This window comes from Syngnathus scovelli, chromosome 10 (assembly GCF_024217435.2).
Source record: "Syngnathus scovelli strain Florida chromosome 10, RoL_Ssco_1.2, whole genome shotgun sequence".
NCBI lineage: Eukaryota > Metazoa > Chordata > Actinopteri > Syngnathiformes > Syngnathidae > Syngnathus > Syngnathus scovelli.
Window position 1 is genome coordinate 2,842,873 of NC_090856.1, and position 14,429 is coordinate 2,857,301.

General features: G+C 49.4%; 1 protein-coding gene and 2 non-coding genes across 5 annotated transcripts; 1 reads left to right on the plus strand and 2 right to left on the minus strand.

The window, feature by feature from the left end:
- Positions 1-18: 18 nt before the first annotated feature.
- Positions 19-14,411, plus strand: crocc2 (ciliary rootlet coiled-coil, rootletin family member 2). Of its 3 annotated transcripts, none has more exons than XM_049722526.2 (36): positions 19-199; positions 1,063-1,186; positions 1,265-1,362; positions 2,613-2,774; positions 2,952-3,035; positions 3,098-3,192; positions 3,574-3,718; positions 4,168-4,274; positions 4,541-4,741; positions 4,809-4,884; positions 4,994-5,083; positions 5,151-5,261; positions 5,330-5,529; positions 5,638-5,778; positions 5,981-6,125; positions 6,188-6,334; positions 6,412-6,642; positions 7,492-7,685; positions 7,748-7,875; positions 7,950-8,119; positions 8,192-8,359; positions 8,519-8,653; positions 8,730-8,873; positions 10,134-10,351; positions 10,496-10,655; positions 10,710-10,877; positions 10,959-11,292; positions 11,356-11,483; positions 11,610-11,721; positions 11,778-11,929; positions 12,053-12,463; positions 12,536-12,685; positions 12,753-12,953; positions 13,029-13,142; positions 13,210-13,389; positions 13,492-14,411. In XM_049722526.2, exons 1-36 carry the CDS (start codon positions 140-142, stop codon positions 13,585-13,587), a joined length of 5,580 nt encoding a protein of 1,859 aa, XP_049578483.1. In that variant the 5' UTR covers positions 19-139; the 3' UTR covers positions 13,588-14,411. The 3 variants fall into 3 exon arrangements, with proteins under 3 accessions (XP_049578483.1, XP_049578497.1, XP_049578492.1); XM_049722540.2 differs by lacking the exon at positions 19-199 and adding an exon at positions 470-546; XM_049722535.2 differs by lacking the exon at positions 19-199 and adding an exon at positions 497-731.
- trnap-ugg (transfer RNA proline (anticodon UGG)) lies at positions 8,390-8,461 on the minus strand. The gene has a single exon. It is a non-coding gene; the product is annotated as a tRNA-Pro (tRNA).
- trnap-cgg (transfer RNA proline (anticodon CGG)) lies at positions 10,368-10,439 on the minus strand. Its single transcript has one exon. It is a non-coding gene; the product is annotated as a tRNA-Pro (tRNA).
- Positions 14,412-14,429: the final 18 nt, after the last annotated feature.

A 14,429-nucleotide genomic window follows, 5' to 3' on the forward strand; every position in this document is an offset into this window, starting at 1 on the left:
TGTGCGGTTGCCATGGCAACCACACGACCCGATCGGTGGTCGCAGGGGACGGCAAAAGCTCTGCAGTCGACTAAAAAGTTTGACCAGCAACTTTTGTTCTTTTACTTAGAATATTTTTACTCCACTTTTTTTATTTGGAATGAGTTCCTCGCAGGAGGAGGATGGCACACTTTCACCTACACTAGACCTTGTCATTCAGGTTGGTAAATTTTATTTATTTCTATTGATTATTTTTTTGCACATTTTTAAAAATATTTTTAACAGATTTTAATTATCTACTGTTATGTAAATATTACGCATGTAAACCGCATGATGTTGGCGCCGTCCGTAATGTACCGTATATAATGTGTATTTTCAGTGGAGTATTTGATTTAAAAGAATATTTAAATTACTCGATTAAACAACCACATCAATTAAAAATTAACTTTCAAACAAAATAATTTGTTTTAAAAGTTTATTAGACGGCAGCGGAAATACATTCCACTGACTTCCGGTTTCGGCCTCGTCTTTGATCCGTTTCGAGAATCATCGAAAATCAAATTTTAAGTCAGTTTTATATCTATTTTATTCAATAGCCGCTTGTTTTACAATTTTGTATAGTTGTTTAATTATAATGTTTTGTTTTCAAGACTAATAATTAACAATTAGATGTTTGTCATTTACTTTGCTGTCTTTGGAGCAACCTTGATAAAGATCGCAAGGCACCTGAAGAATATTTAAAAAAAATATTGGTGAGCTGTTGCTAAGTAATTAATTCCTTTACAATTAAGAAAAGTTACATTTTGAGTACTAGTTTTACTATTACTATAATTACGTAACAGGTTTGTAAATCTATTTTTTTTTAAACTCAAGAGCACGTGGTTAGCTGCTAAGCTAGTTTATCAAAAATTAACCTACGTATATAATAAAAAAGAAAACAATTGAAATTGTCATTATGAATTATCTTAAAATATCAAATGAGTGAGTAGTATTCCATTGAGCCAACCTAGACAAGGTCAACTAGCATATATGAGACAAAAATATATTCTAAAATACTAATTATTACTTATCAATGACTTGCAGAAGTTGGAGGAGTCTCTGCTCGACTCTGAGAGCCATGAAGCAGACTCTGGAGTTCCACCGGCACCGGTGTCGGCACGCATCCGCCACATCATCACCCGGAACCTGGTGGCCGAGTCGCCTGACGGTTGGAAAAACAAAAAACCCAATAAGCGCTTCAGGAAAAAAAAGTGAGTATTTGTGCGATTTGCTTTTCTGGTGGTAGGTGAGGCAAACAAAATGGAGGAGAACCCCAAGGATGCAGGTTCTTTGACTCGGCCGATCTGCAAGGAGCAAATCCAACCATGCAGCCTCACTGAAAAGGTAAGAAAAAGATAAAAAATATTTCAATTAAATCTGAAAATGGAGGAATTAAGTTATCTCAATCATTTGTGAATGTAACTGTCAATAAAGAGGGTCCATGAAGGCACCCCTTGTGATGTCTACACCGCCGTCATGATGAAGAATTTTCTTTTTTTTTTTTTTTCACCTGCCACACACAGTTGCCATTTGTGACAACACTGCGCTCAGTCTGTCTGCTCGGACCAGACCATAAAAGCCGCTTCATTAGTTTGACACTTATATTTATGTTTACCTCAGGGGATACATATAGGTCCCAATTAACTAGACGTCTTTACTAGGTTGATTTTGACGCACACATTACACTTTGTACGGCTAAATATTGATCAAATAGTGACTTTTTGTGAGGCTACAAGAAGGTCAAATCTGGGATAAAACCCACTCCACAGTCTCCGCTTTTCCTCAGTGGCCCTCAGTCTCCTTTTGGATAAAACAAACTGTTCGCAGCTTTCCCAGCAATCGCTCTCAGCATGATTCCAGCGTTGACATCCGCCCCAGCTGTGTTTAGGAATCTTCCAGATAGCACGCTTCATTAATTCTCTTTATTAAGCCCCTCGGCTCGAAGAAAAAAAAATGGCGGCAGCTGCGCTAAAACTTTGCACGCCGGGCCGCCAGATGTGGCGGATGCGGCTCGATCAGCTGCTCGCAAGAAGCGTCACGAAAAGCCAACCTCGGCCATCCTCGGTTTGGCGTCAACACCAAAGGCTTCACGGGGGCCTCCGGAGCCAGCCTCCGCTTGCTCGCTGGCAGGAGCATCAAAGTGTTTCCTTCAAGTATTTATCAGGAGACAAAAGCGAGGAGGGGCACAAATCATACATATCAAGAAATAAGATAATTCAAAGCACGTTTCTGAAGATGACGGTGGAAATGCGTGCATACGCCCTGGGTGTGGTATCAAAAGTAACCATGGCAACCGTTTCCAGTCCTGAAATGACATCAAGGCTAGCGCGCTACATAAATAGTACGTGCGTAACGTCGACACACTCCAACAGCTTATTATTACCCGTCGTGCCGTGTATCATTCTGAATCAAAGTCAGATCCAAGCGTGCCAGAATGTTTCAACTTTTCAACCTGGCCACGTCAACTTGCTCTATTTATACTATTTCTAACCATATAAAAACCCAATTCCACTAACTCAAACCCTAATGAACATGGAGCATCTTAAAAGACTTTGTAGCTCATCCAAACTGAAAAGAATTCTTTCCGCATCCAGCTGGATCAAATGCTGAGCGTGCCGTCGCCAGCAGAGTCGGACCGGGACAGCCCGTCGCCGTGGCAACAGGCAGTTCAGGAGCGAGAGTACAAACGGAGGCTGCTGCTCTTCCAGGAGGCCCAGCAGAAGCAGGCCCAGCTGGTCCAGAGGCTGCAGACCAAGGTGAGCTAAGTAGTGATGGAACATTAATTCCAGAACCTTAAGGTCGGTGTACAAAAAGGCCTTTTGTCCTCAGTCGTAAAACAGGTTGAATAATAAAAATTAAGGATGTGAAATGAATACTGAAAAGAGTTTTTGTTCAGTCCACTCCTCAAACTGGTCCTGTTTTTTTTCTACAAGGTCCTCCAGTACAAAAGCAGGTGTGGCCAGCTGGAAGGGCAAGTCTTGGAGAAGACCTCCGACTTGGAGAAGATGCGACTGTTGGTGTGTAGCAATATGTTTGTATTGTGGACACACAAAACCAACCCCTGTGTGTGTGTGGGTAGTTGCAGGCCCATAAAGACTCGGCCCAACGTCAAGTGCAAGATCTCAGCATCAGCATCCGGAGCAAGGTTGCCCAGCTGGAGGAGGAACAGAGAAGGTGGCCAGAGCTTCCCATTCCTTATTCCAAACACGACACTGTCATTAATATTGCTGAGGGTTGCACTCATGCTGCATTTGAAGCTGCTGGGAGATTTGGAAATGTCCCACTTGGAGCTCACAAGGCTCGTGTGAATTTTCAAGCAAAACAAACACTCCAAATCCTCAGCCGTGTTTTTTTTTGTTTGCGGTTGCCTGGAGGTCTTTGACGTCACACCCTGTCATCTCCAAATTGGATATTTCCGAAATCCCAGTTGCATCGAATGCGGCGTAAATCCATCACAAAACATCATTAGGTAATACAAAGCATGATAGCATCTCGCACGTGTGACTCGAGCTAAGCTAACGCAGATGTGCTAAGTTGGTGTTGCCGTGTTTCCAGATGCGGCAGCTTGAGCCAAGTCAACTGTGTACTTCGAGAACAGCTGGAGGAGGCCGACGCCCTCAACCAAGGCCTGGTCGAGAGCCTGCAGAAGGTCCGCCAGGACGCCGAGCTATGCGATACGCGCCTGCGCCACCAGCAAGAGGTGAGCAACTTATTTTTTTTTTCATATTTTGAATACTACCCTTGCAGAAAACAGTAAAAATTAAAAAATAGAACAATTGTTGCATTCTTCGATTAGGAGACACTTAGCACCATCTAGTGGCAAAATGTGGAACTTGTGTAGAAACTCCCAAAATGTCCCCAGGATCACCTCAAGGGTTAACCTTAGCCAACATTGACTCTCGCATTATTTCTTTCGTTGTTTTTTCCTGTGAAAACATTCCAAGTGGCGAGGGGCGGGAGGAAGAGGCCCGCTTTGTTGCCGTAAATGTCCGACGTGTGTTTATTCAGGGAAATCCAATGACTTGTGTGTGTGCCAGCACACTTCCAGGACAGCGTCTGTTTGGAATCACAATAACATGAGAGGTGCCATCTCTCGCTAACCTCTCTCCCATTTCCTTCACACACACATATACGCTCACCCCTTGGCAGGCGTCGTCTTGCCGCCTGAGTCGGGAGCAGGCTCGCGTCAGAAGCTTGTGGCGCCAGGCCGCTTCCCTGAGGAACTCCTTCACGCAACTCAGGACCTTTGCTGACAGGTGAGTGTGCAGTCAACAAAAAGCACACAGAAAATTGTTTTTACTATTTATTTTGTTGTCATCCGGTAATTCACATTATTTCACAAGGAGCAGGACATAAAACAAATATTTTAAGACTATTTTTAAACACCCAAAATTAATAGAAATAAATCAAAATTGAACCTCCAATAACAAAATGAAGGTTGACTCCGCAAAAAACTTTTATTAATTAGAAAAAAAAAATGGTGGATGCCAAACTGCTAGTGTGTGGGGGTCCACTGAAATAGGACGCTGTCCGATATGCGAGGAGAGTGCGTCGCCGTCGGCCAGCAGCTCCGCGTGGCCTGTCATCATCTGGAGGCCACGCAGGAGAGCTCCCCCGGTGGCACGGAGGTGTCGGCGCTGGAGCAGCAGCTAAAGGACAAACTCCGAGAGGCCATGCAGCTTCAGGGGCGCTGGGATGCCGAGAAAGTGGAACTCAAATCCAGGTACACAAATGAGACCAAAGCCAAACAAGATATAATATTTATTTTGTTATTCTGATGTCTAATTCAGGATCATGGAGCTGACAGATGCATTGACGCACCTCCGCAGCCAAAACAGCGAGAAGGACGCCAGCCTGGACAGGATGGTGAGATCAAATTTGCTGGTCTCAAAGCTTTGATGGTTGAGCAGCTGCCGTCTGGAAAATGTCAGGCTTAAGTTTACAGTTTGTTTGACCTGCATGGTCTCCCGCTTAGGAGACGAGCAGAAGCGAGGACAAAGGAGAGCTGGAAGTCCTCCAGGCCGAGAATCAAACCCTTCAGAAAGTACTCCACGAGGTCCACCAGGTCAGAAGAAAAAGTGTTCAGTGAGTACACACAGCCACAGTCTAACAATGTCCACATGGGTCCTCAGCTAGTGTCCAGAGAGGTTGATGGTGGAGGTCTTCTTGATTTTTCTCCACGGAAGATCGCAACCCTGAAGGCTGTGCAGGAGGCCTTCGACAAGCACAAGCAACAAACTCAAGTCTGCCTCCCTTTTTCTGGTGCCCTCTATCGCAAATAGTTCTCTTGAAACGATACTCAATCTTCCAGGACCTCCGTGTTCGCCTGGAGGCCTCCCTGAACGAGGCGAACTCGCTGCGTACTCGACTGCAGCAGAGCCACTCGGCCAGGACGGAACTGGAGGTGAAGATCCAGGAAGTCGCAAAGGAAAGTCAAGAGGTCCAAAAGGCTTTGGAGGAAACTGTTCAGGAGAAGGATGGATACCGGTCCTCGCTGGACACCGTCTCCAGGTATCACGACTAAGATAAGGAGTCACATGGACTATAAGGACTGAGAACATACAGATCGGATCAAACCAACGTTTTTATTCTATAAACTTGTCGTCTTTGTGTACCCAGAGAGAAGTACGATGTGGAGCAGCTCTTAGCAGAAGCCCGACAGGAGTGCAACACCCAGCGGGGTGAGTTGGAGGCCCTGCGACGGCAGCGGAGAGATGTTGAGCTGCAGTTGGGACGGCTACGTTCCAACATCCAGAGAAGGTGCGACTTATTTGTATGATGGGTTTGAAATTAAATGAAAGTTTTTTTGGGGATCTGAGAGGGATCCAGCTCAGTTCCTCTGGATGGCGGCCTTTGGCGCTCCATCTTTCAAAGGCCAGATGGATTATTGCTCAGGATGTTGTTTCCCCCCCCGTTGTTGTGCAATGACGCAACGGCGTGAGAAAATGTGCTTACGTTCCAGCGAGCAGAGCCTGGAGGAGCTGGAGGGGAAGCACTCGGACGCCCGGCGGGAGTTGGTGGCGGCGAAGGAGGCGTTGAACCAGTCTGGCTTGGAGAAGGAGGTTCTGGAGGAGGACAAGGCTAGCCTGGCTTTGGCTCTCAGCAAGGTTGGACCACCGCCACCTGGTCTGTATCTTGTTCCTGACCGCCATGACGCATCGTTACACAGGCGGAGTCTCGCGGCATGGAGCAGGAAGCGTTGTTGGCGAAGATGCGGCACCAGGAAGCCGAATTGAAGGACTCCCTGGCCAAGATGGCGGCTCTGAGTGAGGGCCTGGCCAAGGATAAGGTGGAGCTCAACCGATTGCTCCTACAGGTTAGCAATCATCTCAACGAAGAGAGGGCTTTCCATGACCCTTCATTTTTGTCACCAATTGCGTCACTCCGTTTCAGGCGGAAGCTGAGAAGGCGGAGCTCGGCGACCGCCATCGGGAGGCGGAAGCTGAGCGGGCGTTGGCTCGGGATGAGGTGGCCCAGCTACAACGGGAGAAGACAGACACTCTGATGGAGAAGGAAGCCCTGGAGAGCTCGCAGCGCCACCTATGGGACCTGCGGCGCAAGACGGAAGAGGACCTCGAGCGACTCCAGAAGGAAAACGCTCGCAACCTGCAGCAGAGGTCACAGGTAAGGGCTGAAGATCGGAAAATGCAGGAAATCTACCATTTTGGTTCGGAGCGGCCATTTTAGGATTACTCCACAATTTGAAAAATTCAGCTTGTTTCTTTTTCTAGACAGGTGATAAAATGAATGTCATATTTTTGTCAAGAATCTAAGCTCCCGCAGATATGAAGGCCAGTATATAACTTTTAGTATCATTACTGTCTCCTTAAAACTGATATTTTCGTAGTGCTATTAATAGTTTTTTATGAGTCAGCGGGGAGAAAGAATAATGCACAAATGCGAGGAAGATAAATGGAGGTTCAGAGTGCTTTTTTTAACTTGAGAGAGTCGTAAATTTGCGCCGCCAAAGTCTTCTCATTCTTTGCTCTCTGAAGAATGACAAGAATCCTTTCCTGCTTTATTATGGCTTGAGCAGGACCTCCGCGTTGGAGCTCAGGTAGTTTTTAACAAACCAAACAAATGGACAAATTCCATCCAAACACTTTGAGATAAGCGAGCTGTGAAAATAAATGTGAAAAAGCTTGGGTGTCATCCAGGCTGAGCCGAGAGACGTGCTGCGCTAATATTTAGTTTGACTTCAATTTAGCCTGGATGGAAATCAAATTACGCTGATTATTGCTTTTTTAAACCTTCCGCCGCGCTGGAAAAAAATATAAACACGAGAGGGTGCTGAGGTACGTTATAAACTCAGCCATTGTGGCACTTTTTTCCCCCTCTGTTTTTTCTCATGGATTTATTCATGGATCTAAAGGTTCTTGGACGTCTGAGTTTTTTTTTTTTTTGGTCCTGGATCTCCATTTCACCATCTCGTCGACATTTAGGCCGAAAGTCAGCAAGTCCTTTGTGTTGTAGGTGAGCAGACAGGTGCAGAGCACATCGGAGGAGCTTTGTGAGAGCAGGAGGCAGCTGGACGAGCAGGAGAAAGTTCTGGAGAAAGTTACCGCAGATAGAGACGCTCTGGCCAAAGACAAGGCCGCCCTGGAGGTCCGACTCGGCTCGGCCGAGCGCAAAAGCTGCGACCTTGCCCGGGAGCTGCTGGCACTCCGGTATGAAGGCAACAACAAATATTGAGTTAGAATGTGGCTTCTGACCACACTTGAACTTGCAGAGCTGAGAAGCAGTCCTTGGAGACCAACGTGTTCCAGACCCAGGAGCTGGCCTCGTCCCTGGAGGTCGAGCGTAGCCGCGTGGAGGCCGAGAATCGCAGCTTGCTGTCGGCTAACGAAGCCTTGACACGTGTGTAGACCCCCCCCCAATATTTTGTTCTCATCCGTGAGAATTTATCTGATTACGACCACGTTCACGTGCAGGTGATGTCGCTCGAGTGCGTTTGGATGCGGAGCGTGAGCTTGCTCAGGTCGCGCAGGAGCGCAGCGACCTAGAAGAGAAGCTGGTCCAAGCGGAGCGGAAGACCCTGCAGAGCCTGAAGAACAGTGACGAGCTTCACCGAGAGCAGCTGGAAGATGCAAGAAGGCAGCAGGTTTGACCTTGATGAAACTGATGTTGGATGAAGATGAGGCATCACAGATGGTGGTGCTCATCTACCGTACAGGAGCAGAAGCTTACAGAGTTGATGAGGCAGCTGGAGCAGCTGCGCTCACTCAACCAACAACTGGCAGAGCGCAGTCGGGACGAGGTGCAGAAGGCAAAAGAGGAGATGCTCAGAGTCCAGCAGGACTGCAAGAGGAGCATTATGAAGGCCCACAATGAGAATCAACAGGTAAGCAGAACTAAAGAGAGTTCCGTTGGAGGGCTCGTCCGGGATTTGAACCCGGGACCTCTCGCACCCAAAGCGAGAATCATACCCCTAGACCAACGAGCCACATGAGGTCATTGAGGCCTTCCCATACCCAAAGCCAAATTGTGTGTCTATGGTCAGGCTTTGTCCCAGAAAGACGCGGAGAAGACATCCCTGGTAGAGGAACTTGCTATCCTCCAGCAAGATCTAAAATCGGTAACCAGTCATCTGGAGCTTACTCGGAAGGAAGCGTTTGTTGCACAGGAGCAAGACAAGGTCACCATCACCAACCTTCCATCCCTCCATTTGAGAAGCTTCCTCCATTTAACTTTTTCTTCTCTTTGTCGTCCAGAATGAAATCTCAGTCCTGCGGCGCGAGACACTTCAGCTGCGTGCCGACTTGGAGGCGTGGCTTAAATCGCACGAGGCCGCCGAGCAGAGTGGACGTGAGAAGCTGCGTGAGCTGAGCCAACAGCAGCAGGCAGCCCAGCAGCAGGTTAGGAAATTCTCTTGATCTCTCTGGATGTGCTTCTGGGGCAGCGTTTTACGTGTGACAGAACATGAGAAGCTGGACAGTATCAGAGGGTTGGTGGGATCGCGGGTCCCTGGTACCGTATTATGAAATCAAAGTTTGCGTTAACCCCTTGTGTAAATAAGCCAGCAGTGAGGGGGGGGTCGGGGGGGCCGGGTGTTTATTTTCTCCCCCTTGTAACAGCAAAAGGCTGGCTCCAGCGGGACCCTCAACCCCACTCCCACCTCTCCCCACATATAACACTACACTGCCCCATCTCATCCTGAAGAAGAAAAAATTATATAAAATTAGAAGCTGAGAGCGCCGATGAACGGACCCTCACACCCTCGGCCCTCGAGGGCGTGTGATACATTTCTGGACGAACCTCTTCAGGGCAGGACCTTCATCACACACGAGACGTTTGTGGGCTCGGGGAGTTAATAGACTTTTCTGTTTAATGGCGAGGCGTCCAACATGGCTGCCAAGCTCCGCCCACGAGCAATGACAAAAAGTTGAGTTCTCAGTCCGATTTATGTTTTTTTTTTCACACAGGCTTTACGAATGATCTATATTAATGTCTCTAAGTGACTTTGGGGGGGGTGGGGGGCTACATTTTTCCCAATGTCCCTCATAAAGGCTAATTGGTGGGATCAGCTTGTTATTCCTCAGATGCGTTTATGAAAGAATCATCCTGTGTGGCCTCCTCATCCTCCCCCACACGTCCCGAAGTTCAGGGGGGTGCGCTGCTGTTTATCACGCAGCTCTGCGGATTCTTGACACTGTGAGCTCAGCGAGGAGACGCAAGCTGGCCGTAAGCCCAAATGGCTCTTAGCCCCGGCCCTGATAAGCCCCCGTCCTCCCTCCAGCCAAATATAAATATAAAAAAAATATACTAATATAGGTCATGTGCTCACTTCTGCTCTGTTTACATGAGCTCATTCACCCATTTGGACTTGAACTCAACTTCTTGTGACTTTTTGGTTTTTTTATCACCAGTTTCATCTTTTTCCTCGAGTAGCTGCTTCAACATTTTTGGACGTCTTCCACTAAATTAAGCAATAAACAGTGGAAGGTAATTTTCTCCCGTAGGGACGAATGAAAATTGAATCCAGTTTTTCCTCATCTTCATTTATTATCCGTTCTGACAATATTTAGAAATGAAGATGAAATTGTGTGATATGCTGAGTCAGGTTTAATTGTGTCTACTTGATGCGTTTATAATGTTCTCCATCCATCACGTGGAAGGTGGAGGCTCTTCAAGCTCAGCTGCAGCACACCGAGGAGCAACTGGCCGAAGCCCGGCAGTCCCTCCAGGAGAGCTCTCAGGGTTGGGAGAAGCAGCGCAAGGAGGCCCTCAACCTGCGTCGATTACTGGAGGATGAAACCAGTGAGAAGGAAGCAATCCACACCTCCAACCAGGAGCTCAGAGCTTCCATCAAGCGGGCAGAGAGCGATAACAGCAGGTAAAGTTTTAAAGAAGGGCTCGTCCGGGATTTGAACCCGGGACCTCTCGCACCCGAAGCGAGAATCATACCCCTAGACCAACGAGCCACGGTATAAATTCCCTGACATCCTTTTTTTTGGTCACATGTTCCCTCGGCCATCAGCTTGAGGAGAGCGTTGGAGGGGCGTGAGCAGCAATTGTCCGTCTTGGAAGAGCGCAGCACCGCCGTGCAGCAGGAGGCGTCCACCTTGAGGAGCAGCATGCGAGAGATCGAGAAGTCGCGGCTGCAGGCGCGCCGACGGAATCAGGAGCTGCGCAGACAGGTTGGAAAATTAGATATGAAGTTAGTCGAAGAAAATAAATCACGTTGATCTCAGCTGAAGGTCCTGGAAGGTGAGAAGCAGCGTCAGGAGCAAGAGCTGAAGCAGCTGCAGGCGCAACTGTGTCAGGAGGAGCAGCAGCAGGAGGAGGCGCGACGCCAGGCGTTCGGTCTCAAGCAGAAAGTGTTGGAGTGCGAAGCAGCCAGAGATGCAGCCACCAATCAGGTCATGCTCACCTTTGACCTTTGACCCAGGGTGGATGAGAGGTCTTAAATGGTAAACACAAGTAAACTTTGCATCTCTCAGGCGTCATCCCTGCAGAGACGCGTGTTGGAACTGGAGGAGGCCGAGCGTCAGGGCAAGGAGCTCCTGCAGGTCCAACAAGCCCGGCAGCAGCTGGTGGACCAGAAGCATCGTGACCAGGCCGCCCGGCTGCAGCGAAGCCTGGAGGACGCCGCCCTCCAAACCGGAGAGGTGAGCGCCCGGCTGGACCGCGCCGAGGCCGCCGCCCTGGATCTGGAGCGTCGCTTGAGGGTGAGCGAGAGCCGGCGGGGCGAGCTGGAGCGCAAAGTGTCAGCGGTGGGCTCGGCACTGCGCCGTCTCCGCCTGACATCTCCCAGGAGGAGACTTCCTCTTCAAGGTTTGTCTTGTTGCTTGTTAGTTTACATGCGGCTGTCAAGAGGTTTACACACGCTCGCCGCAGGCTCGGCGGGAGACGGCTTGACCAGCATCTCCACTTCCTGTGCTGATGATGAGGAACTGGACTTGGACTTCATCCAGGACAGCCTGCAGGACTTCCAAAGGGAACTCAGGGACACACAGAGAGAAAGAGTATGTCTGGAAAACCTGACTTATTATTTACAGGGACATTATTATTGTAAGCCTCTGACACTTTATAAAGTTGAGTCAAGGCACCGCTGGACTTAGCTTTTGAGAAGGTCTGTTTTTTGTTTTTAGGATGAGTCCAAGGCTCAGCTGGTCATGCTAAGCGAGCAGGTGTCAACACTCCAGGACAAATCAGCTGGCGAGGTCTCCAAACTGCACAAGTCCCTGAAGCAGTTCAAAGACGGTAAGGGAGGTGAAGGACGCACAAGAGCGACAAAATTAAACTATTATTATTTGCAGAACATCGGGAGATGCAGGAGCGACTGCGCGAATCGCAGACCTCGTTTTTCCTGCACCGGGAAGCCGAGCGAGACAAGGCGGGCCTGGAGGAGGAGGTGACTCAGCTCCGGTCTGCTCTGCTCACTCTCCAAGTTGAGTCCAAGTCACTCAAGGTGTGTGACTTCCTAACCAGATGTTTGACAAAAATGAGATATTACCAAGTGCCAACTACTTGGTGATGTGGTACCAGTTGCCCATCGCTGCTCTCGACTGACATTTTGATTATTCTGTCCAAGGATAAGCTGGATGGCTCCCAGGCTAACGCACACGAGGAACACGAGAGACTAAACGAGGCCTTGGAGGAGGCCCGAAGGAGCAATGTCCGGCTGGAACTCGCTCAAGGTTCCCTGGAGGCCGAGCTGCAGTGTGCCCGCCAAAGAGCATCTCAGTTGGAGGCGGAGACGACGGCGTTACGGGAGAGGCTGACCAAGGCGTCGAAGAAACTCGTCGAGAGCGAGGCGGCGCTGAGAGTCGGCGAGGAGCGTCAAAGCGCGGCTGATCGGCGACAGGGACAGCTGGGCGAGCAGGTTCGAGCGCTGATCGCCGAGCTGAGCAAGCAGTGCAGCAGCCAGGGGGCGCTGCAGGAGAACCTGAAGCAGCTGCACAGAGCTATGACTGACAGCGAGACGGAACGACAACTCCTGCAGGTCTTCCGTTGTTTGACGCTAACCCGACCGGCTTGAGCTTTGATCCCAACATCTCGACATCTGACATCACAGGACCGTCTGAACGAAAGCCGAGACGCCCTGGCGGAGAGCAAGAAGCTGAACCGCTCTCTGATGGAACGCAGTCAGACACTTAAAAGGGAACAAGAGGACTTGGAGCTGAGGAACCGTGAGCTGGACAAACAAAAGATGAGCCTGCAGCAGGTTAGCTCACGAGATACTTTATTAGGTATGATGGTACTTCCGTTGCATGAGGTTTCACTCCTCGCAGAGTCTGAAGATGCAACAAGGGGCACAGCAGGCGGCGCGGGAGAAGGTTGAGCAGCTGGAGAGCAAGGCGACAAATCTGGAAATCAAGGTGACGAACCTACAGGTGGCGCTGCAGCAGCTACGGCGGGAAAAAGCCGACATGGAGAAAGCCGTGACGCGCCTGGGAAAAGACAAAGGTGCTCTCAGGAAGTCGTTGGAGAAGGTGAGATAAGATAAAATCTAACAGCAGCACTGCATTATTAGCTTCTTCTTCACGTGTGTGTTGATGTGCGGTTAGGCAGAGACAAACAGGCGGAGGACGGAGGAGGAGATCGCCAGGGAGACACAAGAGGCGCTCATCTGCCTCGAACGACAGCTGGTGGAGAGGCAGGACCAGGTGACTGCCCTGAAGGTCAGCACCTCTTTGGATGTTGTGCATATGATGCCGTATGCTTCTGCTCACCAACTTTGTATCATAGTCGCAGATAGGTCAGCTGGAGCAGGCTCAGGCACAGCGCCTCCTGGAGGTGACGGCGCGCCACCACCAGGAGATGGAAACGGCCACAGAGCGGTTGCGCCAGGCCCAGCTGCAGGCCCAGCAGGCGCTGGAGAGCCGTGAGAAGGCCCATCGCCAGAGGGTCAGGTGTCTGGAGGATCAGGTATGTGTGACAGTGGTTAGGAAAAGCCTACTAGAACATCTCAACTCTATTTGGTTGACGGTTTTGAAGTCCTCAATCAGTGAAGATACATCTGGCACACAGGTGTCCACGCTCAAGGAGCAGCTGGACGAGGAGACACGAAGGCGACAGGCCTGCGTCCACAAGATGCTGCGGCCGGGCGCGCACTCAAGTATGTAGCCACCGTCACATGCGTGACAACAACAACCACGACGGGGCGTTTGTTTACGACGGAGCGGACGGGACGAACTGTTCGATTCCTCCGGGTGACAAATATTATCGCTTGCAGGCGATCACAAAAAAAGATTGGGAGGATTAGTTTTAAAAGGTATATTGATAGTTACTAGTTAGATAGTTAGTTGCTATTGATGACAACACGGTGCTAATTTTACTTTTCTTTGAAGTCAGATTTTCTCGACACGTTCACGTTGTTCTTTGTGCGGCTTTTTTGTTTGTATTTTGTCAAGGGGGGGGGCGCTTTGAGTTATGTTGGGGAGGGACTCCGAGCGGGACAGAAGTGTCTTTCATAAAATGCTGACCATTAAATTAAAAAAAAAAGTGGATTTAGTGTTGTGGTGGCTGTGAGAGGATGAACTGCTGACAAACCACAAAAGCGTGTGTGTGCGGGCGTTTCATGAGAACGCCTCCTTGTGCGCTCTCTCCTGAACGGCCGGACCGGCGCTTTGATTTCCATAGCCCCGCCCCCGGCCGCGCTCCGGTTACCCGCCCCCCGCGTCGCCATTGGTTGGTACCGGCTAATTATGCAAGGTGGTCTATCCCCGCTGGTGGGGGGGAGGGGGTGTGGCTAAATTGTGAAAGAAGTCCTTTAGCAGGCTTAGAATAGAGTGCTTTATTGAGGATATCTCACAGGCTCAGTCATCAGGGGACCCCCTTGAAAAAAAAAAAAAAAAAAATTGCAAGATTGTTTACCCACCAAAACTAAACATCAGCTCCAGCTCCGGCTGCTGCTCGTTCATTCCCAGAGCAGAATGCAAGGAATCCCCAGTATTCCTCGCACGCCG

What these genes read in the sequence shown, in the direction of transcription:
- crocc2 (XM_049722526.2), top strand. Translation starts at nt 140, where the DNA reads ATGAGTTCCTCGCAGGAGGAGGATGGCACACTTTCACCTACACTAGAC. An exon ending in AAGATGCAAGAAGGCAGCAG is followed by an intron (nt 8,120 to 8,191) that starts GTTTGACCTTGA and finishes TCTACCGTACAG; the next exon opens with GAGCAGAAGCTTACAGAGTT. An exon ending in CCTGAAGCAGTTCAAAGACG is followed by an intron (nt 11,722 to 11,777) that starts GTAAGGGAGGTG and finishes TATTATTTGCAG; the next exon opens with AACATCGGGAGATGCAGGAG.